General features: G+C 40.6%; 1 protein-coding gene across 5 annotated transcripts in view; it reads left to right on the forward strand.

Moving 5' to 3' along the window:
* The window catches only part of adarb2 (adenosine deaminase RNA specific B2 (inactive)), a 184,964-nt gene extending 160,867 nt beyond the window's left edge, over positions 1 to 24,097 (forward strand). For all 5 annotated transcript variants that reach the window (XM_088363947.1, XM_088363951.1, XM_088363948.1 and 2 more), the window contains 7 exons: positions 6,579 to 6,693; positions 11,991 to 12,159; positions 13,324 to 13,475; positions 13,788 to 13,956; positions 16,003 to 16,184; positions 19,293 to 19,474; positions 21,707 to 24,097. In XM_088363947.1, the coding sequence (XP_088220073.1) occupies positions 6,579 to 6,693; positions 11,991 to 12,159; positions 13,324 to 13,475; positions 13,788 to 13,956; positions 16,003 to 16,184; positions 19,293 to 19,474; positions 21,707 to 21,883 (1,146 nt within the window). In that variant the 3' untranslated portion in view covers positions 21,884 to 24,097. The remainder of the gene's footprint in view (positions 1 to 6,578; positions 6,694 to 11,990; positions 12,160 to 13,323; positions 13,476 to 13,787; positions 13,957 to 16,002; positions 16,185 to 19,292; positions 19,475 to 21,706) is intronic.
* Positions 24,098 to 25,567: the final 1,470 nt, after the last annotated feature.

Genomic DNA, 25,567 nt, shown 5'->3' on the forward strand with positions numbered 1-25,567 from the left:
CTAGGTCCAGCAAATATCATTTTTCCTGATAAAATCCACTGAATATGCTTTTGGAAGACTAGAAAAGGGTTAGATAATAATAATAAACTAAAATAATAAAAAGGGGAAAATTAAAAAAATAAATATATATATTTAAATATCTATAAATTTTTATTTAATGGTATTGATATATTTATTTGTATATTTATTGTAGGTCTAGCTCTAGCAAATATCATTTATCCTAACAAAATTCACTGAATATGCTTTTGGAAGACTGGAAAAGGCAACTCTGGAAATGTTGAGATAGGTTAGCAAGTATTTAGTGCACAGAACGTGCCTGTTGGTGTGTTGCCGTGGAGGGATAAAATCCTGGGAAAAGATGAGGGGCAGGCTAAGGGAGGTGGGGATGGATGGACTGCAGTAGGGGGGAAAAAAAGAGGGAAACCTCAGCGGAACAAAAGACCTTCAGGATTAATTAGACGTCAGATTGGGTTCAGGGCACAGTCTGGGGGATGGGGAACATTGAGAGATATGGAGGGGCAGCAGAGAGAAAGTTTAGCATTCTGGGAAGTCCTCAGCTCTCATATTTCAGCCTGCCTGCCTGCCCATGAGTATACAGGAGGCAGCTAGTTAGGACCTGTGCAGTGCCCGGAACTATTGACTAATAGATGGAGCCCCTCTTTTTCCATCTCGGTATATTTTTACATTATACCACTGGGTAATAATGTAAAAGGGGGTCATATATGGAACATAATGTTATGGTTGGATTGTTATGCCCCATCTAGTGTTTCATATTTTCTAAATATGATGTGCAGCAAAAGGGTCAAATGTTCATTTGATTAAAAGCAACATTTGCTGTTTTGAATTTCAAATGTTACTGAAGTCCAAAATGAAATTTTCCATCTTAGTTTTGGGCTTGTAGGTCACAGGGATCACCTCAAATTTTGGAATATGGACCTAGAGCAGACTGCTGTCTGTTTTTTTATTGCCACAAAAAGATGTTTTTGTTTTGGATGACTCGTCTTCACCTTCTTAGCAGGAAGTGCTGAACTCTGCATGCAAATGATAGACAGGGTTGCCATGAATCATAATATTCATTCACAATATTGTGTCACCGCTGCAAATCAGATCATGGAGGCCAAAGTTGTTGACTGCACTCACGCGCTAAAAGCCGTAATACCAAGAATACCTTTTAGTGTTCTTTGCTTTTGATGACTTCATTATTGACTGTGCCATCTGTCGTCATGCATTTTCTCCTCTACAACACAAAGTGACCACAGGATAGTTTGCATGCCCCGTGTAATGAGTTGACATAAAAAGAAAGATGACAAAAAAGAGCAAATGCATTTGTTACAGTCAATCTAGCATTCGGCCGACTTTGCTGACGATACATAATGGCGTTCAGTAAATGTTCCCTAGGCAGTGAAGTAAATATATTTTCTTGCACTGTGTGAACGTGTGAGTGTGTGAGAGATCATTTCTGTCAGGCGATGTTTTTAGAAACCATATTCATCAGCAAAGAAAAGAGCAAGGCTAGTTTCTACAAAGGCCAGTTGTAAACTTATAGCGTCTACCTGCAAGATAAACATTGCTGTTATGGGGGGGGAGGGGGGGGGGGGCTTACATCTCCCAAATGTCAGCTGAACAGCAATGCTTAGAGTTTGACAACCAGCATTTAGTTTGTCCTGAGGGGTTGAAAGGTTGTCAAAAATAAAACTCAGCTTTTTCCACCGCTCCACCAAAACAAGGGAGAAAATCTCAGCAGTATGTCAACATGGACCCACCTGATGAAGGTTTTGCAAAAGTCTAAGATGCATTGATCAACAGCGGGAAGCCTGATCGAGAAATTGCACAATATCCGTGGAAAGTACGAGAGTATCTTTCTTTGCTCTGACCGATATCAACTGTAAAAATTTCCAGACTAAACTCTGCAGGGAGGCCAATGTTATTGTTAGACGGGTAAATATGTGAGAGGACACACAATACCGATATATGACTTTTATTAAAAAAAAAAAATTGCAGCCCTGTTATAACAGCCGGGAGGTCTGTCTCTGAGCGCAGCACCTGAACATTATTTTCTGTCTATTTATTATTCTATACCCAATATCGGATTTCAAATAACCTCTCTCGGCAGAAAATATGAATGGAATTTTTAAGTTTGGATTCATCGCCGACCAATGGCAGGGCACGAAAAGACCACTTGCTAACCTCTAGTCCTCCATGCCTATTAAATAGATTTTTAAAAAAATAACAGACATCTGTTGAGGCACTGACAGTTGCTCTCCTCCTGGTGAATCATAGTGCAAATGTTATATTATGTAATATAATCAAGTAGTCACGGGTGGCCTCAGTCTGCTAACGGAGATGATATACCGGTTGGATGTTCATCAGTGACCCTTTTATTTCCTCTCATCTCGACCCAGCCTCTTTTCCGTGCGCCTGTCTGTTTTACTCCTCGTTCTCTTTTCGCTCTCCTCGTCTCCCCTAAGGGTAGGGTCATGTTATCTTTTCGCAGGAAGTCTTCTGCGAGCCTTCGGTGCATAATGTATTAGGCCTCTGGTGTGTGCTTTATACTGTCTTGACATTATTAAGTTGCTTGAGCCATATCGTTTGCTTTTATCTTTCCCGCGGAGGTTAGTCGAACAGGATTTATATTTAAATCAACCGTTTTTGTCTCATTTTTGCCTGTGACTCGTTAAAATTAAAATAGATTAACTAAAATAAATATATAAATAATAATAATTATATAAATAAGAAATATAAATAATGATATATAATATAATATATAGTATATAATATATAATAATAATAAACAATTTCATTATTGTAAAAAAATAAGAGTGTAAAATAATATTTATAATAATAATAATAATATAAATAATAATGAATATATAAATAATCATAATCAGCATGCCTCCACATGTAATAAAAAATATATTCAGAATTTTTGCTCCAAAATCTACAAATTACTTGTCATGATTAAAAAACATTTAAAATAAATCAGAAATTCAAACAGATTTTTTTTAACCTGTATGCTGTGGATGCAGATTTACATGCTGGTGAATTGTATTTTAGAAATCAAACTTTTTACTAATACGTATAAAATAATTTGTATCAGAGGACATTTTTCTTCTCACACATGTTCAGTATGATAAAAATATGTATTTAGCTATGCTCTCTAATGTACAGTGCATACTGTTACAAATCAGATTACGCCCCTCATCCATGACACTAATGCATATTCTTTTTTTCTCCTGCCTGATCTGAAAGATTTATATTTTTAAACATGATACACAAGCTTTAGAAAGAGCTTAGGTAAATCGTACGCTTTGTAAACATGGTGTCATCTGGTGAAGTGAGTCCATTTGAAAAGTTAGTGGACCTGACTTTCTTTTCAACCTAACCAAATAACGCTGCCACGGATGGGCTTGGCACTTTTTGTTGTCACTCTGCTTGTTTGATGAAATAACTCTAATTTCGATTGATAATGACTTTCAAAGTCTGCCATGCTTAATATTTGTGGTCATGATTCATTGCCTGTAGTCCTTTTTTTGGCTTTTGTGTTGAGTTGGCTCACATTACCTCAAATGAATATTTGGTTTACAGCTTAAGAGCTTGTACTGGATTGGAGCAAACATATGAAGTTAGTTGGAAAAGTTAGTTGGGTTTTTTTGTTATTATTGTTAGTTGGTATGAATAAGTCCAGAGGAGATATTCTGCAGCTACTTAGACTCCAGATGTTATAGAAAGTCGTTCGAGACTTTGCAGATCTCCTTCATACATTTTTTATTGAATTCATTTTTTTACGTGTAGAATTTGAACTAAGACTGCAGGCAGTTACAATTTCCACAGTTCTATCCTCACTGGCGGGGATAAGATTTTTTTTTCCTTTCGGGTGGGCCAAGGATATCAACAAAGAAACAGTTCTTCAAAAAAACACTGATAAAAATTCATTTTCGCCTTTCACCATGCCTTTAGTATCTAGGTTTGAATGTATTGACTGTGTAGAAATAAAGATCCCATTCTATGTTTAGCGTCATCATAATCCTTGGTTCTTGAATGGCGCTATCGTTCTTGTAGCTGCTCATCCTTGACTCTGATCTTTACCAGGCTTAACGTCCTCTTTCCACCTTTTTCAAGCTAATGAGGAATCTCTGCTTGAGTTCCGCTTTTGCTTACGAAAGCCTGCGGCGCGTCATCCCACCCGCACATTGCTCCCCTCTTACATGCACAGGTGAGGTGAGCTCCAGGAAAGACGACTTAGATCTGTCACTGCGACTTCATATACTGTACCTTTGTTCCTGCTCCTGAAGATCAAGCGTGTGGATTAAAAGGGAGCAGTCTCTTCGGATGACGATGGCCACATGGTGCAGCCTGCTGTTCAGTGGGAAAGTCTGTTCTATAGGAGTCAAGGCCAAGTGATCATCGTGCGATAAAGATTTGATTCCGACACGATGATCCATACATGTTACACAACATTTTCTTGCGCTAAAGCAAAACAAACAATTGTAAAATGAATGCAAACAAAAGGGAAATATCTCACATTGCAAGACTTCAATTCTCAAAAAATGACTAGATATCATTTTCAAAAGGCTGCTAATCGGCATCACACGTAGGATGGTGACAAAGAAAGAGGTGGGCTTGCCGCTGGTGGGGAGTGGAAGGGAAGATATCCAAGACACTATTAAAACTCCAGAGAATGAATTGTTAAATACCTCAATGAAGAAATATAAGACATGGCCCCATTTTTATGCTGCCCTGGCCACTCTGCAGGCAGGTGATAAGAAGGGGGAAGGTGTTGGGTTCAAAGTGTGTGTGAGTGTGTGTGTGTGAGAGACGGCAGCACAAGCTCGTATTAATGGCGTAACATACCGTAGGCGGTTATCAACATGGTGACTTCAATATAATATTTAACATACGTCAAAAGTGCATTGTAGTAAGCATATGGAGAAAGGAAAGAGCCTTTAATATATTAGCTGTGGAAAAAAAAATTCTTTAGTCATTCCTCCTTTAGTGTCACAAATATATTAAACCTTTTTTTTTTTTTAGCACTCCCGCGACACGTGCACATGAAAGTGTGGCTGACTTTGAGGTCAAAACTCAGCAGAGTAATTTTTCCCTTTGACATTTTGTGATTCTGGTGCAATATTGACTTCAGAGGAAAAGGCAGCAGGAGATTTGTTGGTGACATTGCACTTTACCTCTGAGATGCATGTTAAAAATTGACATGAAAAATATTTTGATTCTTTATCTCACACAATTTTTGCACCTTTGAAACAATCTGTGTTTACGTGTAGAAAAATTGCTTTGGTATTGGATCTTCTAACTTGCACAGGTGCAAAAAAAATTAGAAACTATCCCGTGAGTGTAAACTATGAACTAATCTTTACACACCTAATATTTCCACTTTGACAAATGGAGATTATGAGTACGAGCCTTGACAGAAGTGTTCCACCAATAAATCTCCTTTAGTGCAGCCAAAGCAGTTGCTAAATAAATCCTGCTGCTTGTTTTCTCCATCCCGAAGAGGCCCGAAGGGATTGCTTGTTAAATTGTTCAGAACTAATGCTGCAGAGACACCAGGTGGGGTGAGTCACACAATAGCTGCTGCAGCAGTTTCAAGCTAGCTGAGACTTTGGTGAAATACATTTCGAAAAAACAAATATGAGAAAACTCAATGTTCAATCAAGAGGAAGATGGCCAGTCATCCAGGCGGGCAATAATCCCCACTCACAGTTGACGGCAGGTTGCCGTGACAATCTTCCTGACTGGAGCACGATCCTTGCCCCAATTTTTCTGCCACATTAGGCCCACAGCCAAGGCAGAACTCGTGAGGGAGGAATACATGTGTGTACAGGTTGTGTAAAAAAAAAAACAAAGGCTAATATGAAACAGAAGAAGGATGTGACAGCACAGCTGTACGTCAAGGTCTCTTCCCCCATTCGCTCTCCGGGCCTTTCCGAGCTTGCCACCTTCTCTCACCTCTGTTACATCATCAATGAAAAACCCTCTCGGGGCCACGGAGGACTTGACTCAGGGTTCAACCCGTGACCGACAGCAGCTGACGCTGCCAAGCAGTTCTGTAAAATTTAATTGCATGTCACTTTCAGGTACAAGGAAAGCAAAATGTGCTTTTGTATCGAATCAGAAAAAGAATCTGAGTCAGTTCATAAATCTCCTGCCGTATGGAGATAGCAAATCAAAACTTTTTTCTAGACATCTTCATTATAGCATCTTCTGAGTGATTGAGGACCTTCTCAGAACCACACCAGCATCTCTCACTAGTGATCCACTTAACTGCACACTGTTCAACAGATGTCGCCGAGACAAACCCTTTGAATTTTCTGCAAATGCAATTATTATTAAAGGCTTAGGTTTTCAAGCAGGGTTCACACCACGAGAGCTTAAATGGATCACCGGGACACGGCAACTGATTGGCGGCAGAGTGGACAAATTAAGCCTCCACTTGCTTATAGGACATCATGAGGTGTCACAAGCAGAGAGTGAGAGAGATTATGGGGAAAAAAAAAAATTTGAGAGGGACGGTGACTGAATTAGTACAAACTAGCACAACAAAACTGTGATTTTGTGTTTTCCAGGACTTTGCCGATTCAATATTCCACTTGGTGAGGGAGAAGTATCGCTCACTGGTGGGCGGCTGCAATCCGGCTTACGCTCAACACAAATCCCTGGCAGGCATCGTAATGACCCGAGGTATGGTAAATTTCATTGACTTTTATATATCACGTTGAATTATTGAGGTGGTGCAATATAAAGAGTGAGTGGGGAGGAAGAGACATAAGATGAGAAACTGGAAGGAGGAGGTCTAGTTTGGGAGAAACATTATGAAGATTTCCGGATGAATTATTGACTGCTCAAGGTTTGGGAGTCGGTTTTCCGTACTTGCCGGACTTTTCCGTGCTGAAGCAGCTTTGACATAAGTTTGTCGATGACACGGTGGGAATGGTAACAAGATCATCTTCAATGTGACGACCGACTGTGTGGTACTGTGGAGGAACAGCGAGGTGGAGGACACTTCTCACTGTGGTGTCAAACAATGAGTTATGACTGCACATTCATCTTTCATGCTTTATTTATGTTTCATATTTGCTGCACATTGCATTGGGGATCGTCACCTGTGCACGCTGCCATAATAGAGGCTTGTATGCGTTCTCACAACAACAGAAATAGATTTATGAGATAAACTTTGGGGGGAACTGAAGCATCAATCTCAAATGGCAATATTGGTTGCAAGCTCTGTGATTTTTTTTGAGATAATAGTGATTTTATTGCATTTTTATTGTGAAGTGGGTTAGGAAAACAGTATTTTTTAGTTGTGAAATTTGTTGGAATCATGAAAAAGTCGCCCAATTTAAAAATTTGAATTATCACGAGACATTTTAAATAGGCAAAGCATCTTTTTTTGCTTCTCCCACTATTCGTGCCTTATGACAAATAGCAAAAATCTCTAAGTGACACGCAGAAAAAAAGTTTGCATACAGATGCCATAAGATAGCGCCAAAGCACTAATTGTTTCCAAAATGAAACTTCTCCATTCACTTCAACATAGTTCATAATTGCTCTAAAATCATACTTGTATTGCCTTATTGCACAAGTGTCAAACATCATTTTATGTGGCCCGCAAAGACAAAATGCGCATCAAATTGTCTTCACCTTTTAAAATGTTTGAAGAGTTTATTAGTCTGATTTGAAAATGAGTTATTTGTCAGTTTGTTTAGCTTACACTATTATATCATATGAGGAGTTCATAAATTTATTCAGGTTGACCGTCATAATGGCCTTCCGAAAGAAACTATAACCACAATGTGGCCCGTGACAAAAATGAGTTTGACACCCCTGCCTTATTGGATAGGTTTGGAAAAAGTTAAATCATGAGTCACCAATGGTAAATAAAAAAAAGTAGAGAGACAGTTTCAAAAAATGACTCTAGCCCGAGAGAATTATCCTCCCCTCGTGGCTGCCGGCAGCAGGGTTACAGGGGTCACGGTGAGGGATCGGTATCTCCTCAGCACTGCTGCAGCTCCTCACTGTTGACTCGAGTGAGAGCGGCTGCGCTCATCCTGACCTTAACCAATCCTTCTCCTCTCCTCTGCCTGCCAGTAATTGCTTCTGTTTGTTTATTAATAGCACGTTATCTTCAAAGATCCAGACAAACAGGCCTCGCATTTGCAGAGGTAGCCGCCGCCACAGCTTCTCCCGCCGCTCCCGCAGACACAGAACTTGACAGGAACACTAGGGAGTCCTGTTCTGTGTTGCCTGCCGTATTTTTTCCCTTCTTCTTTGTCTCCCTCCATGTGTCTGATGCGCCGTTTTGCGCCTCAAGAATCTTAATCAGGGTCCGTCTTTGAAGCGCAGACAGGCAGCGAATCCCCTAGCCACATGCCAATGGAGTCCCACTGAGGCAGTTGAGCCCCAATGAGATCGAGATTAGCCTTGCCAGCAGGGTGAGCGTCGCGAGACGAGAGTCAAAGTAAAGTAGCGGCGTACGGCATCAAATAGCGTGGAGGTTTTCATGTTCAAATGGGCTCAAAGACATGAAAAATCTGCATGAGGAAAAACTGCTTTTGGTTGAATTGGATGAAGCTTTTGCACAATCATATTTCTTTAAGCTAAAATGCCGAACGACGGGACTTAAGAAAAAAAGATGAGAGAGAAAAAGGATTTGAATATTTTGATTACAAATGACAGTTAAGTTATGGTATTTACGAGCCTACACGTTCATTTTCAAACAGGGATTTTTCTCCCCCCCCCGCTACTTAATCTGTTTTTTTTCAAGCTGCCTGAAAATGTACAAGTGAGTAATCACATGCGGCAAGAAAACCCTTTCAAAGTGGAAAGGGGGAAAAAAAGACGAGATGTGCTCAGTGTGTTGCAGCCCAGGGAGAGATTTTGGGAGCTTCAGTACCATTTCACAAAGAAACCCTTATGTGCACAGAGCAGTTGACTGCTAAAGCTAATAAAGATTCAACAGGGTGCTCTTTCTATTCTTGCCAACTCTCCCTCTTTACAACCATTGAGGATTTTCCGACGTTTCCCATGATTCAAAGAACATGTTTTGGATGACATTCCGGTTAATCGCCCAACCTAATATGGTAAACGAAGCCAGAGAAGATCAGCTTTATGAGGATGTTGATGCCAAATATGATGATCATGCTTTCTGCTTATGATGTTTGTAAACTTTTGATTTTATTAAATTACCCAAAAACAATGGCCGCATTTTAATTTGGATAGGCAGGTTTTTTGCATTGGACAATCACGTACTGCAAATTGTAGCCTCGGTGTAGCATGTAATGCTTCACCACTTTCTTTGGTAGTGCAAGGGCTTATTGATTTTTGTGTCCAGAATCGATTCTGTTCCCCAGGTTGACGAAAACCGTGATCCTGCAACAGCCAAACTGTTTCCTTTAAATTAGCAGAATGGACTGCTGAAATAAAAAAAAAATACAAACTTGGGTGAATCTAACGAGAGACGGACTTGGGCATTGTAACGGACTGCGGCCCGGTGGTTAGACATTGCTTTTGGATTTTATATTATTTGAAACTGCGGGTGATCTACAATGATGTACGAAATTACTAAAAATATTCCATTTACATTAAAAGTATTGAATGAATGAATTTTATTAATACTTTGCTTGCCTCATTTAGCTATGCCGGTGAGCCAAAAAAAAAAAAAATGGAAATAGCTCCTGTATGTATCACTTGATCCAGCCAAATGATCCTGGGGATTCGACAAATTTTTAAAAAATAATAATAATAAAATAATTAGAATAAATAAATAAAATAATAATTTAATTTAAATAAATAAATAAGCAAGTATCTTTGGATGCTGTTGATGTACCGTACGGTAATATTTGTTTTTTGCTCAGGATTTGCAAGCAAAAAATAAATAAAAAAAATACTACACTGCCATAATGCACTAATGTGTGCTTTTTCTTACTTATTTATAGCACAGTGCATCCAGATGTCATTCTGTGATGTACATGCTTTTTGACAGTGCCGTCATCTGGAGGTGTAACGTAGAAAGCATCGACAATCAACAGATTAGTGTGGGAAGACATGTTACTTTTGACCCTCCCTCTCTCTCTCTCTCTCTCTTTTTGTATTTAAGCTGATTATTTCTGGTTTTAAAACACAGCTTATGATGGGGGCTTTATCTTTTACCGTCTCTCTTTACCTCCCGCCCCTCGCCCTCCACCTTGCATCTCCGTCTCTCACACTCACCAACAGCAACCTCTTTGCCAATTTCATGGCAGGGTAGCGAATAGAACTGCAGAAATTATCCATTGCAAAATTGATCCAAACAATTGCAAAGTGGAACGGTGAGGAAAAGCCAGAGAGTGAAATTGGCAGTCTGTTACCTTTTTGAACTCATTTTATCAGTGTGAAAGAAATATAGTGAAAACTAACTGGGAATGCAAAGTGTTTTGATTCAAAATGGAGGGATTTTGAAGTCATAAATGTGTGTGTATTTTGGACAGTATAGATGGGAAACGTAAATAATGGCACAATTTTTCATTAACGCTACTTAGAAGAGTGAGAGAGATGGAAAATCTGTGGACAAATGAGTATACTACTCCACAAATTAGCATTTATAAGAAATCTCTGCAGCACTTCTAAGCACCATTCCACAAATTAGCATATTCAAGAAATCAAATACAGGTTCTTTCCTGTAATTTCTTTTTTCCTCACACACACATGTTCCTCATGCCACCCATTACTCCCATCCTCCCAACATTTCCCCCATTTCCTCTCATCAATGGAGGTGTCAGGACTCTTCCTTCCACAGTGGCGTCTGGGCCGAAGCTGATAAAAGCTCATGTGTCGGTCCGGCAGCGCCTGCGGATCTGCCTGGAGCCAACAGAGCCTGACTTTCTGAGGCGAGGGGAGTGATGTGAGGCAACCGACAAAGGGAATGACTCGCCATTAATGTTCTGCTCCGCCTCTTGTCTGTGCATCAAACACTTGCACGACCTTCCACCTGTCTCGGAAATCACCGCTATGAGAAATTTTGGGAAACAAGTGTCAGGCAAATATGCTGAGTGAATTAAGGAAGTGAACACAAATCCTTATGTGAATATATTTTGACAAGCAGGAGAGCTTGTGAATGAGGTCGGTGAGCAAGACAAGTCTGACGGAGAATAATGAAGTGACTTACAAAGAAGTGATGTAATGAACCAGGGAAGAGAGGGTAGCGAATGGAGCAGACAGGGTGGCTGACAGGTGGGCCAACAGGCAAGCAGTATAACCTGAGAGGGCAACCCAGGGAGCTGAGCTAAACGATGATTAATCGTGCGAGGAAGGGCCGAAGTGTTGACGGAGCTGCTGAGCGCAGTAGCAGAGACAATGATCTGGCAAAGGAGGAAAGCCCGCTGCCTTGATGGATGACAGATGATCAAGCTAGAGCAGGTAATGGTGGATCAGGTGTACACAGGGAGAAGCAGGAGGGGATCAGGAAGACACACACTAGGAGACAAAGTGTGTTAGCATCTGATGATGACACAAGGTAAAATATTAACTGTGCATACCAAATTGTCAGCATAGCATCCAAGTGCTCATGCTGCTTTTAAACACTTTTGCTCAGATCACAAATGGCTCACAGTGCGCCTTATAGTCCGGTGCGCCTTATATATGGACCAAATTCCTAAATTTAAACTGGCCCGAAGCATTGTGTCATGAAATCAATCATAAGTACCCCACTGAAGACTATGATTCATCAATCAAAAAGACTATGGATCATTATTTTGTGATTATAAAGTAATTTGTTGCATCTGAAGTTGAAATAAAATAGATAAAATAGAGAATGATTTGGATTGGAAATCTGACATGATGCATTAATGATGCGCTTTATAGTCCGGTGCGCCTTATATAAGGACAAAGTTTTAAAATGGGCCATTTATTGAAGGTGTGCCTTATAGTCCGGTGCGCCTTATAGTCCGGAAAATACGGTATTTACATTTCATTAATTTATAGCATGTCTGTGTATTGGACAGGTCTGGACATCAACTATGCCCAGGTGGTGGCGTTGTCCACAGGAACCAAGTGTATCAACGGGGAGAATCTGAGTGACCAAGGACAAGTGGTCAATGACTGTCATGCTGAAGTGACTGTACGCAGAGCTCTGCTCCGCTTTCTCTACTCTCAACTGGAGCTCTTCTTTAGGTAAATCACACGGCTATCATAATCTTACAAAAGTATTCCAATTTTCCAAAATTCTAAAGGCTGTGATCTAAATTAAGCATGTTTGCAGGCTTTAAAGTTGACATCCGAACACAGCACACCGGTCCAAGCTTACCAACTTGCCAGGTTTCCATAGTGTTGCCAACACGCCTGCAGCAACTTGAACAACTTATCACATTAAATTCTTAATAGCATTAAAGAGCTTATTTGGCGTGACCTCCCACTGCAGCGCTAAGAATTTCTCTGTCTTCTATAATAAGCTCCATGGCAAGGCTCCATTCACCATTGACTTCTTAATAACCACTATACACTGAATATATGCCAGCTACTGAAACACCTCAGTCTTGATAACCTTTTTTTTTTTTTTTAATAGAACTGTTGCAAATGTAACTACTTTGTGTGCTCTTGCAACCTGCATTTAACTCACACAATAGGAACCAAGAGACAGGCATGATGTGCTGTGATGCCCCCCCCCCTCCCATGCCCCCACCCCTCCAAGAATTTAATGGCAAGGCTGATTCATCAGATTAGTGGCGAGAAGTGTAGATAACAGAATGTCATATTTGCATACACTGCCAGACTTTTTGCGTCTTAGCACAATGCTGGATGGCAGTGACAGGGAGTTGCGGTTGAGCAAGAAGGCTAATGGAGGAGATAACTCATAATGAAATGACCCACCAAAATGCCACAACTGACATATTTACCCACAGTGAAAGGACACCACAGACAGATGAGAGGTTATTTTAAGAAGAGTGCTTGTGATGTTTTTTTTATTTTATTTTTTTATATACTGTCCTGTGAATCAATGAGCCACTTGTGATCAGGTGTATTAAGTAGGTTTGTTTTTCTTACATTTTTACAGAGCCATTAGGATTGTTAGACTTGAATTAGAATGTTTTTTTTTACAAGGAATTTATTTTTTTGAACCGTGTAAATCATCTGTGGTGCAAGGCATGACTCCATGAAAGAGGGTTAGATGCAGTGTTGGGAATTTCAAATACAAATACAGGCCAGTGAATCTGAGAGGGCGGTCTGCGCCGCTGTGGGAGTGATCACAGTTGGTTCCAATCAAAATAATGTAGCTGGTACAATATTGACACTGGTATTGCTTGTTCTTATGTTTGTTTTGCATGTTTGTTATCAAAGTAAAAAGCCAGAAGACTGGGAACAGTCCATTTTTGTGCGGCATAAGGAACGCAGCTACAGATTAAGAGACAGCGTCCACTTCCATTTGTACATCAGCACCTCACCGTGTGGAGACGGGAGAGTCAACTCGCCCTACGAAATCACCACAGACCGTAAGTGTGCACTCACCTCATGCCGATTCTCCAAAAATAATTTCCATATTCCTAATATACATCATACTTAAGATCTTATCTTTTATTTTTATACATTTTTACAGGATATGTAATACCATATATTGAATAACTTTAATGCATTTAAGTGGCAGAGTAGAGGCTACAAAATTCTCCACGCTGTTAAATCGGTTCCCTGATAGAGTGCTAACCATTGCAAATTGATAATCTGATTAGTTTAGCTTTTTTTTTTCAAGGTTAGATTAGTACCATTTTGCAGTTATTTGCTCTCAGGTGCTGCTTTTCTCTTCGCAGTACCCAGCAGGAGACACCTCATGAGGAAGCACCGCTGCCACCTGCGAACCAAAATCGAATCAGGCGAGGGGACAGTCCCGGTGAGGTGTCGGGGGTCCGTCCAAACGTGGGACGGCGTTTTGCAAGGAGAGCAGCTCATCACCATGTCCTGCACTGACAAAATAACCAGGTTTGTGCTTCTGTCAAATAAAGTGAATAGCCTCATCAAGACGTGAACCTTAGAGTTTCACTTAAAGAGGCTGATCCTCTTTCTGTTGTGTGAAGAACACAAGAACGAGTGTGATAGCGTGAGGTGAACCCTCCTCCTGCTGAGCCGCTGTTAATTTGACCAATTTGATTCAGTTGGCAAGGGCTGGAGATGGTGTGATTAAATATACCCAGGTCACCACCAAGGGTGAAAGCAATTACTTTTTGATAAAAAAAAAAAAAAAGAGTGACAGAGGAGGGTGAAGGGACCCCCCCCTCACACCCTCTTCTACAATTGAGCCAGACACACTCTTAGCTCTGCAGCCTCCTCTGAGCACTCTTTATATCGCTGTAAATCACCGGTGTTCATCGTTAAAGTGAGTGGGTCACCAAGGGCCGCTTTATCAAGGTCAGGGTGGAGGGTGAGAGGACACACACACACACTTAAACTGATCCCCATCAATGCTCTTTTTGTCCTCCGTAACACCCATTCTACAGTCCTATTACTTTTTTATCCCCCTCTTCCATCAGGACCTGCACTTTATTATGGTTAGTTTGACCATGGAGGATTTTTTTTTAGGCTCTTCCAACTAATTTGCTAACTTACATAGACGTGGTGATAATCAGCCATTTAAGTTCTCTTAGGCCAGGCGGAGAGTTGTTGATGCCCCTGTGCTAATATTTGATTTGACAGCTGGATTTAATTGAGTGTCCGGAATGGCTCTCATATAATCTTGATGTTTTCCATCCTTTCGTAGTTTTATGCAGATGATGGCATTACTTTAATGGCGGCGTTTACGGAGGGTGGGAAGAAAGGGCGAGCGACAGCGAGGGAGAGTGGAGGTCTCCTCTCTCGCCTTTTTCCACTCTTTAAATTCATACACCCGAGCCAGATGGCTGCCTTTTCTTGCATGAGATTAGAAGATGTCTCTGATTCACGGTGTCGCTTTCTGGCTAAATTAATATTTCAGGCTAAACCATTTTGGTTTTGGCAGAGGTGGTGTGTGTATGTGGAAAGCTGTGTGGACAGATTGCAGGTAAACTGTGGCCACCGCATCACGAGCTCATTTAGCGATTCCCAGATAGCCGCTAATGTTAATTGACTGCTTAGGAAGTGAAAGGCGCTGTAATGAGTGATTATTAAGTCAGCCAGGAAAGAAAAACAGTAGTCACTGTAATTGCACCCATGATAAAGCGTCGCTGATTAACTAAAAGAACGTAGAAAATCTCGAAACACCTTCATGGACATCCATTTGGCATACACTGTGAAATTTGGGGGAGAAATGCATTCCATATTTTATGGAACTCAATCATTTTTTTTTTTTAATACAGTGAATACAACCAACCAAATGTTTTGGATTAATCCAGTATTTTAGAGTCTTTTTAAAAAGTGCAGTAAAAAGATCAGGTACAGCAGAATGCCTCTGTGAGGCTAGAAACATAATAATCATTTTCCATCAGTGAATGAGCATCTGCTTGTTAAATCGAGGATTCCAGCAGTTGGTGTTTCGCATCTCCCTTATCAGGCGTGTGAGCGAGACAGGCAGGATGATCTCCTGCCGACGCAGGTGGATCTCCCTTAACAAACTATCCACGATCGACCTCCTGCAGGTGATGGACGGAGGCCTGCCTGCGACGTCGTGCAGTGCATTAACCCCGCTGGCACTGACAAATGCACGCATGCTAATGTGTTGTTGTGGTAATGAATGCTGATGCACTGACCTGTGGCAGTGTTGTTGTTGTCGGCACTGCTAATGCTTTGTGTCTCTAACCATTGGGAAAATGGTGTTTGTTGGTATTGACGGTCCAGCAGATGTTATTCATCACGTCCCACATCAAGATAACAATCAAATTGTCTCTATCTGTGATTGGTCTCTCTTACTCTGCCTGCCTTTTTTTTCTTACCTCATTCAACCTCCGAGTTTCGCCATGCCTCCGCAATCCTTCCTGCTCTCCACACCATCGACCTCACCTTGCCATCTCCATAAAAAAACTCCCTAATGTGTCCTTCGTCTTTCCCTGCACGCAGGTGGAATATTCTTGGCCTGCAAGGTGCCTTGCTGAGCCACTTAATAGAGCCTGTGTACCTTCATAGCGTGACCGTGGGCAGCTTGCGCCACACGGGCCATCTGGGCAGGGTCCTCAACCAGCGGCAGGAACGACTGGGCCCCCTTCCCGCCAATTACAGACGCAACCAGCCGCTGCTCAGTGGTAAGAAAAACAATTCGAATGCAGCGGCAGAGCTAGATGGTCTCAGGGGTGCAGCAAAGCAAAAAAAAATTGAAGAAAGAAAAATTAAAACTAGTTCAGAAAATGCTCATTATATTTTATTTTTGACTAACGGGAAGAAATAAATCCCGGGAAAATACCCAAGATAGTTATCTAGTCTGGCTCCTGAGGAGTCCAAGCATATTCTAGGGGGGGTCAATGCCCTCGCAGCCTCCCTCCTAGCTCCGTCAGTGATCCAAAGTAGTCTAGTTTTATTTTATGCTAACTCACCCTGATTCCCGTTAAGAGTTAAAGTTAAATAGAGAGATTAAAATATTTTTTTTACTGGTTTACCCCTTCCACCAATGCACCAAAATAATATTTTTAGTTCTTGCGTTCCTCCATGCCTTTTCCTTCCATGCCTCCACGTTTTAGGATATACACAAAGACTATATTTTTTTGACAATCGTGTTGCGTTTGCCATATGATGTTTATCATCAGATTCCAGATCTGTCAACTTTGTGCCAAATGAACCACAACATGCAAACATCACACGCACAGACACATAAACTCATCTCGCTGTCCAACGCAACAGTGTCATTGTGGCAGCCAAACAAACAAATCTGCTTCTGAGATTCCACTGAGACCCGACAATTTCATTTGTAGTGAAGCTGAATGCTGGAAGAGCTTGTGAATGACACATGGTTTGTAGATATTGCATCAACCATCACTTTTAATCTAGGCTACTCCCTGAGTAATTTGCACATGCAATGTAGGGCAGCTCTTTCTATGGATGTTTTGGATAAAAACATGTTTACACAAAAAATATGATCCATTAGTCTTTCAAAAAATCCGATTTTTATTTCATTCTATCTGTTGTTTTCTATATGTAGAATCATTTTGAGCTCTGTAATTTTTGATATTACAGGACTGTCTAGAATATTGTGATAAAGTTCTTTATTTTCTGTAATGCAATTAAAAAAACCAAAATTAAATTAATAAAAAGCTTGCAATATTTCAGCTGATTTGTAATGAATCCAGAATATATGGCATTTTTTTTTAATTGCATTACAGAAAATAAAAAACTTTATCACAATATTCAAATTTTCTGAGACAGTCCTGTATATTGCCAAAATTCATCCCAACAACAATTAATTTAGTTCGATGAGTTAAATAGCTGTTTTATTTAGAGGAAATGTAATATAAACAAAAAAATTATGTTGTTTTATTTTATAGTATTGCACAATCCAACACTTGATGATCACGATCTCTTTGTACATGTCCGATCGTTGTCTGCCGTATCTCAAGTAGCTGCAGCAGTCGATTGAGGGTTAGGAAAGGTGGACAAAGAGGGACATGAGAAGCATGAACAGAGAGTCAAGATGGCCCTTCACTAAATCAATGTAATCACAGTCTTTATCTGACAACATTTGGGTAGTCACCAAGAAAATGGGAATCACGAGGGCAGAAAGTAAATAAAGGAAAAAGAGCATTTATATGGAATATGACAAACGACAACGTTATTTGCACAGACTAATGACATCCATTACATCAAATATTGATTGACGCTTTTGTTTTTCCCGAACCTACCATTTTCATTTTTTCCACACTGTTTGCTGTAACTGAGACCAAATTCCGTGTGTGTGAATTTGTCTTCTACGAAGCTCTACCAGCAGCTTCAGATATTAACCCACAGTTCTGTGTGTGTTGTACTGACACACGTCTCATAACTAAACACACTAATTCTCGCCTCTTTCATGTCTGCCGTGCATCGTCTCTCCCGGAGCGAGACACCGATCAAGTCTTCCATCAGGGGAAGAAAAATGAAATTGGCTATTACAGACAGAGAGGAGTGGAGTCCATTGAAGGGATCCAATGAGCCATGAATGGTTCGAAAAAAGGGGAGGGGAGGGTAAAGGCAAGATGGATAGAGCGCCTCTTTTGTACAAAGGAGTGCGTCAGAAAAAAAAAAAAGGAGAGGAGACGGGTAATAATACACAGTGAGGATTGTTGCTGCAGCAGGCAGTTCATTCCAGGTCCAAAAGAAGAGCAACTGAGAATAATGATGATAGGCAAATGATCTTCAAGACAGGTGGACCCGAACTGCAAATGTTTATTTACAACACAGAGACAAAGAATGGTGGCTGGAGAGCCAAAGAGAGCAGACAAGAAAGACACAACAAATCTTATACCAATTTACTATAAAGGGAAAATTATAATGCAATATCATTTTTTCTTTTTTTATGTTCTATTGTATTATCATTTTCTGTATTTTTTATTTTTTTCTTGTCTTTCTTTTAATGTTCATGAACCCCATTTGATTCATTTCATGAACATTGATTTAATGTTCAGACAAGAAAGACACAACAAATCCTATACCAATTTACTATAAAGGGAAAATTATAATGCAATATCATTTTTTCTTTTTTTTATGTTCTATTGTATTATCATTTTCTGTATTTTTTACATTTTCTTGTATTTCTTTTAATGTTCAAAATAAACAAACCAATCACAATGCACCATCAAGAAAGACCAATGTAACATGTGACCCAATGATGCAGAGATTTTTTATTTTACCAGAATCTCTTTCATCTCTGGGATTTAAATCCTATTTCAGCATAAATCTGGCAACATTTACTTGTCACTGATAACCGTATGCATGTTTACACTTGAATACCTCTTGTTATCACATTTCCTTCTCAGTCTCTGCGCAGTTCTTAAGGTTTATATACACAGCCATACAATTTCAAGCAGCTGTAAAGTTGTAGTAGCCTCTGGGAGAATCGGTGCGTTCAGGGACTGTTCAGATCCTCTTCATTTGTTATGTTGTAGCCTGAAGCTAGAGTCGTGTTAAAGCCTTGTAAATCTATACTCGGGATTTCATAACAGCAAACAAATACAGTCAACCCTGTGTATTGTTGGTGATATGTTGGAAACATGAATAGTTGAAAAGCCATGATAAAGAGAAAAAATAGTTTTAACACTCCCACATGATTTAAAGTCATTGAAACACATTTCAAAGTATTCACGTTTTCTGTTGCACAAATTAAAAGAGAAATTAGCATCAATGTCACTTTCAAGAGGTTTAGTCAAGTCTTGGTTCTCCTGCAGGGTTAAGCTGTGCCGAGTATCAGCATTCAGGGAAGGCCTTGTGCGTGAGTGTCAACTGGACGTTGGGCGACGCGCAGTTGGAGGTGGTCAACACCGCCACGGGACGGAGACGTGACTCAGGGATGCCTTCACGCCTCTGCAAACACATGCTGTTCTCACGCTGGAACAGACTTTACAGCAAGGTGGGGACTGAAAATGTATTTTTACCATTTTGTGCTTAGATGGTGAAATGAAGCTTCAAATTTGCTTCATGAACCACTTGTTGGATCGGTTGACCCCTATAGTTGGCACTGTTGGTTTAAATAATGGGCCTTAAGAAGAGTTGTCAATAAATACGAGAGTTAAGGTTTCAAAGTAGGCTTTAAAGCTAGGGTTAGGGTTTCAAACATGGGTTTAAAGCTATGGTTAGGGTTTCAAACGTGGGTTAGGGTTTCATAGTAGGGTTTCATACTAGAGTTCGGGTTTCAAAGTAGGGTTTAAAGCTAGGGTTACGGTTTCAAAGTAGGGTTTAAAGCTAGGGTTACAGTTTCAAAGTAGGCTTTAAAGCTAGGGTTAGGGTTTCAAACTGGGGTTCATACAAGAGTTAGGGTTTCAAAGTAGGGTTTAAAGCTAGGGTTAGGGCTTCAAAGTACGGTTTCATACTCGGGTTAGGGTTTCAAAGTAGGATTTAAAGCTAGGGTTACGGTTTCAAAGTAGGGTTTAAAGCGAGGGTTACAGTTTCAAAGTAGGGTTTAAAGCTAGGGTCAGGGTTTCAAACTAGGGTTCATACAAGTGTTAGGGTTTCAATCTAGAGTTTAAATCACAGGTGTCAAACTCAATGACACCAGATACGGCCCGCCACATCATTTTATGTGGCCCCTGAAGACAAATTGTGCATCAAATTTGTGTGTCATTACTAGAATTGCAAATTGTCTTCACTTTTAATATCTTATTTTTTTAAATATTTGACCAGTTTTTACTCATCTGATTTGAAAACTAGTTATTTGTCAGTTTATTTTGTAGCTTTTACTGTATATAATATGAGGTGCTCATTTATTTGGGTTGACAGTCATAATGGCCCTCCGAAAGAAGCTATGACTACAATGCGGACCACGAAAAAAAAAGAGTTTGACACCCCTGTTCTAGTGTGTTGAATAGTCTATTTTTACAGCTGCAACTTTACCCTCTTGTCTCCGCTGTGGATCAGCCAACATTGATTTGTTTTACTCACATGGAACATTTCGCTGGCAAATGTTCCCTCAAGGTTAGAATTCCATTGTGAGCGACTCACGGCAAACTGAAGATAACACTTCTCTGAAACCTGATAATGTGTTCAGCAATTTCAGTCGGTAAAATCCGATTTTGGATAAGTTCAACTATTGTGTAATGTTTTAGTTCAACAAAGGAGAGGTTGCCCGTGTGTATAGTAATAATGGTGGTAAGGTCATTGCGCAAAGAACACAGGTGGACCATCAAGATGCCCTTGTTGCAATGTCAGCCGGCAAACACGACACCAGAGAGCACATCTCCGACACGCACATAGTTTTCATTTTGTTTCTCCCCTGAAGTTTACTTGATTCAAGATTGTCATGGGTTAGGGTTAGGGTTAGGGTTAGTTAATGATGATCATGTCAATCTTATGGCATTACAACATTTCATCCAATCAAAACATGAAGTAGCCTATTTCCATCCAAACACACACAAAAAAAAAAAAGCACAACACATTTGTCTTTCTCCAGTCGATAAATGCGTTGACCCGCCAGCGTGTGCTGTGTTTGCAGCTTATCGCAAGCTGCCACTTTGGATCTTTAACAGCAGACCTTGCTGCACTCTCATTTCCATTCTGAAACTTTATGTAACAGACAGCGGCTTCATCACCAAATGGTCGCCGTTAAAGTATAATGACTATGAAACGATAATTATTTGGAGAACTACTCCATGCCCCCCCCCTCCCCTCCCCTAACCTTCTCTGCACGGTGCATATAAGGGCCACGCAAGAGCAGTCACACTAATCTCCAGAAGAAACTTTCCCATTCTTACTCCCCCCCCCTCTTTGTCTCTACGCTGATCTTCATTGTTTCCCCTCGCGACGATAGTAATGCACAGAAAGCGCAGAGAATGTTCAATTGCTTGTGAAATTTAAATGGGAGAGATTACACAGCTGTTGAAGGCCCCGAACCCCCCCCACCTCTCCCGCTACCCCTCCTAAATGCATTTGTGCCAGCTCATTCGGTTTGTTTTGCTCGTCATCTTCCCTCACTCCATCGCCGCAACCTTTAACCTTTCAGCCCATTTTGTCATTTAGGTAAAATTGATCCAACAGTATTTCGCTGCGGAATGTAGACCCCCCAACCATAAGTTGTGTATAATACAAATTATTTGGTACTGATGGAAGCCATCATCACGTCTCTTTTGTCCTCTCTCGTCTTTGCCAGCTGGGGATCCCCGCGTCCTGCTCGGAGGACGGCCAGCTGCTTTACTGCCAGGCCAAGATGGCGGCACGCTCTTACCAGACAGTCAAGCAGCAGTGGTTCAGGTCACTGCAAGAAACGGGCCTGGGCACCTGGGTGAAGAAACCACCTGAGCAGGAGCAATTCTTGCTATCGGACTGAGTTAGGAGTGTGTGTTTCTGTGTGAACTTTTATTTTTTTAGGGTGAGCTTGGGGTCATGCTCTTTGCAAACATTGTGTGTTTTGTTACCCACACATCCATTCCACGGCTCAATACAAAAACCGGAAGCTCAACTAGACGACAGGAAATAAAAGGGATTGTGTGGTTTTTTTTTTTTTTTTTATCCTATGTGTCCTTTAAACACGCTTACACACATATGTGTCCACCCCCCCTCAGGTGTGGCGTCTGTCAAAGACGGGTGGAGTAACCTTGAGCTAAATGAAAGGCAGCCGCTATCTTGTCATCAGCTATTTCCGGGCCCCGAGGCTCCCGCTGAGGAGCAAAGCCATGGGAGAGAGCGAAAGAGACAGAGGAAAGGAAAAGAAAGAGAGAGAGAGGACCACGTCCAATTATTGGCCCTGTCATGGTGATGGGCGATAGAGGAAAAGAAAGAGTGAGTGAGGGAAAAAAAAGGTGGAGACACAATTCAATGCCATCTCAAGCGACCCGTGCTCACCTTTTTCAACGTTCGTCCTCCGCCTCTGACTTCGCCCTTTTTCTCGCCACTTCCTTTGTCTCCCTCGCCCCCTCCCTCCACCGCTCCGCTTCTTGTCAATCTTCACAGCAGCCTCGCCTTTCAAACGCAGCGCAGTTTAACACGACACGACGACAGGTTAATACACCCCACTGGGTCGGGAGAAGAAGTACACGAATGTGGCCATTACCGCTTTCCTAAGTGCGGGTGAAGCTGATGATGGAGGGAGCGGCTTTTTGGTTCAACTCGTTCATACTTAATATATCTCCTCACCCTTTTTCTTTTCTGACCTGGATCCACCTTCTCAATCGGGGCCTTGTTGACCTGATTCTCTACATCTATGATCATGTTTAAATAATGGGGAAGAGTATTAATCATATTATGGGCTTCAACGGCAAATTTGATAGCGGCAAAGCGCTACTTTTCTATTAAAAACCACAGGCTCCACTTCTGCATAGTAGTTCCACAAGATGGCACTCAAGCAATTAGATTTTCTCCAGTGAGCACATATTTGGAAAAAAGTTTTGAAACGTGCTTCTGTCACACCAAGATTGCATATAGTGGCACCAAACCACTACTTTTTATTTAAAAAAATAAAAAAGCTTTAACATGTAGTTTTAAATAACATGCATTAACTTTTTTGGACTTGTTGCAGGTCAGTCACAGGACAAACTACACACTTGCATGTGTTTACATTTCATACTCAGTCCTCAATTAATCAATTATGGATGTTTTGCGAATGTGAGAGTACCTATGCAAAAGAAAAAAAAAAAAACAAGAACTGGATGAAAATCCAAACATGGCCTGTAAATAACATGGAAGCAGTGAGAGTGACATCTTGTGGTGATTCCTTGCTATCTTTCTATGCTCCATGCTCCCTCAGCTGGGAAGAGAAAACTTTCATAGTTGGAGAACATCAAGTCAACATGTGAGCCAGCACAGATTTACACAAATAAAACTTGAACACGTACCCCTTTACGATCATGCATCATCTCATGAGATCCGATACAAATGCAAAGATTATTGTGCCCGGTTCAATAAATTTAAGGATACTATTGAGGTTATCGTGGAAAAAAACATTCGTCCCTTAATTATCAAGACAATTCCTGGCACACTGTCAAATATTATATAAGAGACAAAGTGATGCAGTACAAGAACTGACTCAAGAAGTATGTTTTCTTAAAGATATTGTGTTTTTGGAAGATTGTGGTTATAGTTGGCAAGGTGTCCCTGATATTTAATACAGCTCTTGCGTTGGAGCTCATATAGATTATCAAATATGGTCGACCATGACTTTAAATGACTATTGCGTAAGTCTTTTGAATGAATGAGAGCACCCTGAATTTCATCAATGCATTTTCATCTCATATAGTTCAATAAACTTTTATTTGTCATCTGTGTGTCAACTGCATTCATCACAGACAGACTTGACCATTATTTTCCCTAACCCTCAAATAATTTGAATTTATGTCTGAATGGCAATATTCTACCTGCAACTGTACATATGTAAAACCAGATATGAGATGTTGACAGAGATCCTCAAATGTTTAATGATGATGTTGTACATTTACAGTATAGAAAGAATTGCTGCTAAGGTCTTTAAAATGCACTTCAGTGAGTAATTAAAAAAGTGAATGTTTGTACTGTATATGTGAATAAAACCACGACATTGTGACACTTATTATATCTTATTCATTTATTTATATATGTACGAACGTGAACATGAACGTTTGATGCGGCTTGGATGTGCTTTGGATGCGCCTGGACGACGCCGGGACCGCCTTGGTTGCGCCTGGAGAACACTGGGACTGCCTTGGATGCGCCTTGGATGCGCCTTGGATGCGCCTGGACGACGCCGGGACCACCTTGGATGCCCCTTGGATGACCCCGAGACCGGTTTGGATGCGCCTGGACGACGCCGGGACTGCCTTGGATGCTTCTGGACGATGCGGGGACCGCCTTGGATGCGCCTTGTGTCTAAGTGAATAAATAAAATAGGTCAAAATAGAAAAGTAAATAGATAAAAAAAAGTAAATAGATAAAATAGATAAAGATAGAAGAGTAAATAAATAAAATAGATCAAAATAGAAAAGTCAATAGATCAAATAAATCAAAATAGAAAAGTAAATAAAAAAGTAAAATGATGAAATAGATAAAAATAGAAAAGTAAATTGTTTGAATAGATAAAAATTGAAAAGGAAATTGATAAATAGATCAAAATAAAAAAATGTAAATAGATAAAAATAGAAAAATAAATAGATAAAAATAGAAAAGATGATGTGTCCAGTAAATTTGTGCTTCTAAAATGCTTTGAAACTATTCTCTCTTTGTCTTCTGTTATTTCTTCCTGTTATGAAGAGATGAGTATGAGGACGGAAGAAGATTCCAATAAGATCAACTCCCTCTGAAGTGATGAGTACACAGACCACAGAGAGCACCAGCTGTGATGGTGGTCTCCAAGGAGATGCCATTGCTTAGCAACATACTGGCAACTTACACCTTCATCACAGGTACGTTATATGTTGTACGGATTATGCCTAAATCTCAATATGCTCTGCATCTTCTGTGACTATATATTCTTTGCTCTCTTTTTTAATGTGACCCAAAAAAAATGCAGTCATAAATTAGATATGCAATAAAGGCTTGTTCATTGTGGATAATGTTCAGTATTTTTAGTGGCTTTAAGCAACATAACTGTGTGGGTCTGGGGGTGAGTGAGTGAGTGAGTGAGTGAGTGAGTGAGTGAGTGAGTGAGTGAGTGAGTGAGTGAGTGAGTGAGTGAGTGAGTGAGTGAGTGAGTGAGTGAATAATTGAGTGTGAGTGAGTGAGTTAGGGTTTGTGGTTAGGGTTTGAGTGAGTGAGTGAGTGAGTGAGTGAGTGAGTGAGTGAGTGAGTGAGTGAGTGAGTGAGTGAGTGAGTGAGTGAGTGAGTGAGTGAGTGAGTGAGTGAGTGAGTGAGAGTGAGTGAGTGAGTGAGTGTCAGTGAGTGAGTGAGAGTGAGTGAGAGTGAGTGAGAGTGAGTGAGAGTGAGTGTCAGTGAGTGTCAGTCAGTGAGTGAGTGAGTGAGTGAGTGAGTGAGTGAGTGAGTGAGTGAGTGAGTGAGTGAGTGAGTGAGTGAGTGAGTGAGTGAGTGAGTGTCAGTGAGTGTCAGT

This window comes from Syngnathus floridae, chromosome 20 (genome assembly GCF_059516105.1).
Source record: "Syngnathus floridae isolate MCC-2025c chromosome 20, RoL_Sflo_1.0, whole genome shotgun sequence".
In the NCBI taxonomy this organism is placed as follows: Eukaryota; Metazoa; Chordata; class Actinopteri; order Syngnathiformes; family Syngnathidae; genus Syngnathus; species Syngnathus floridae.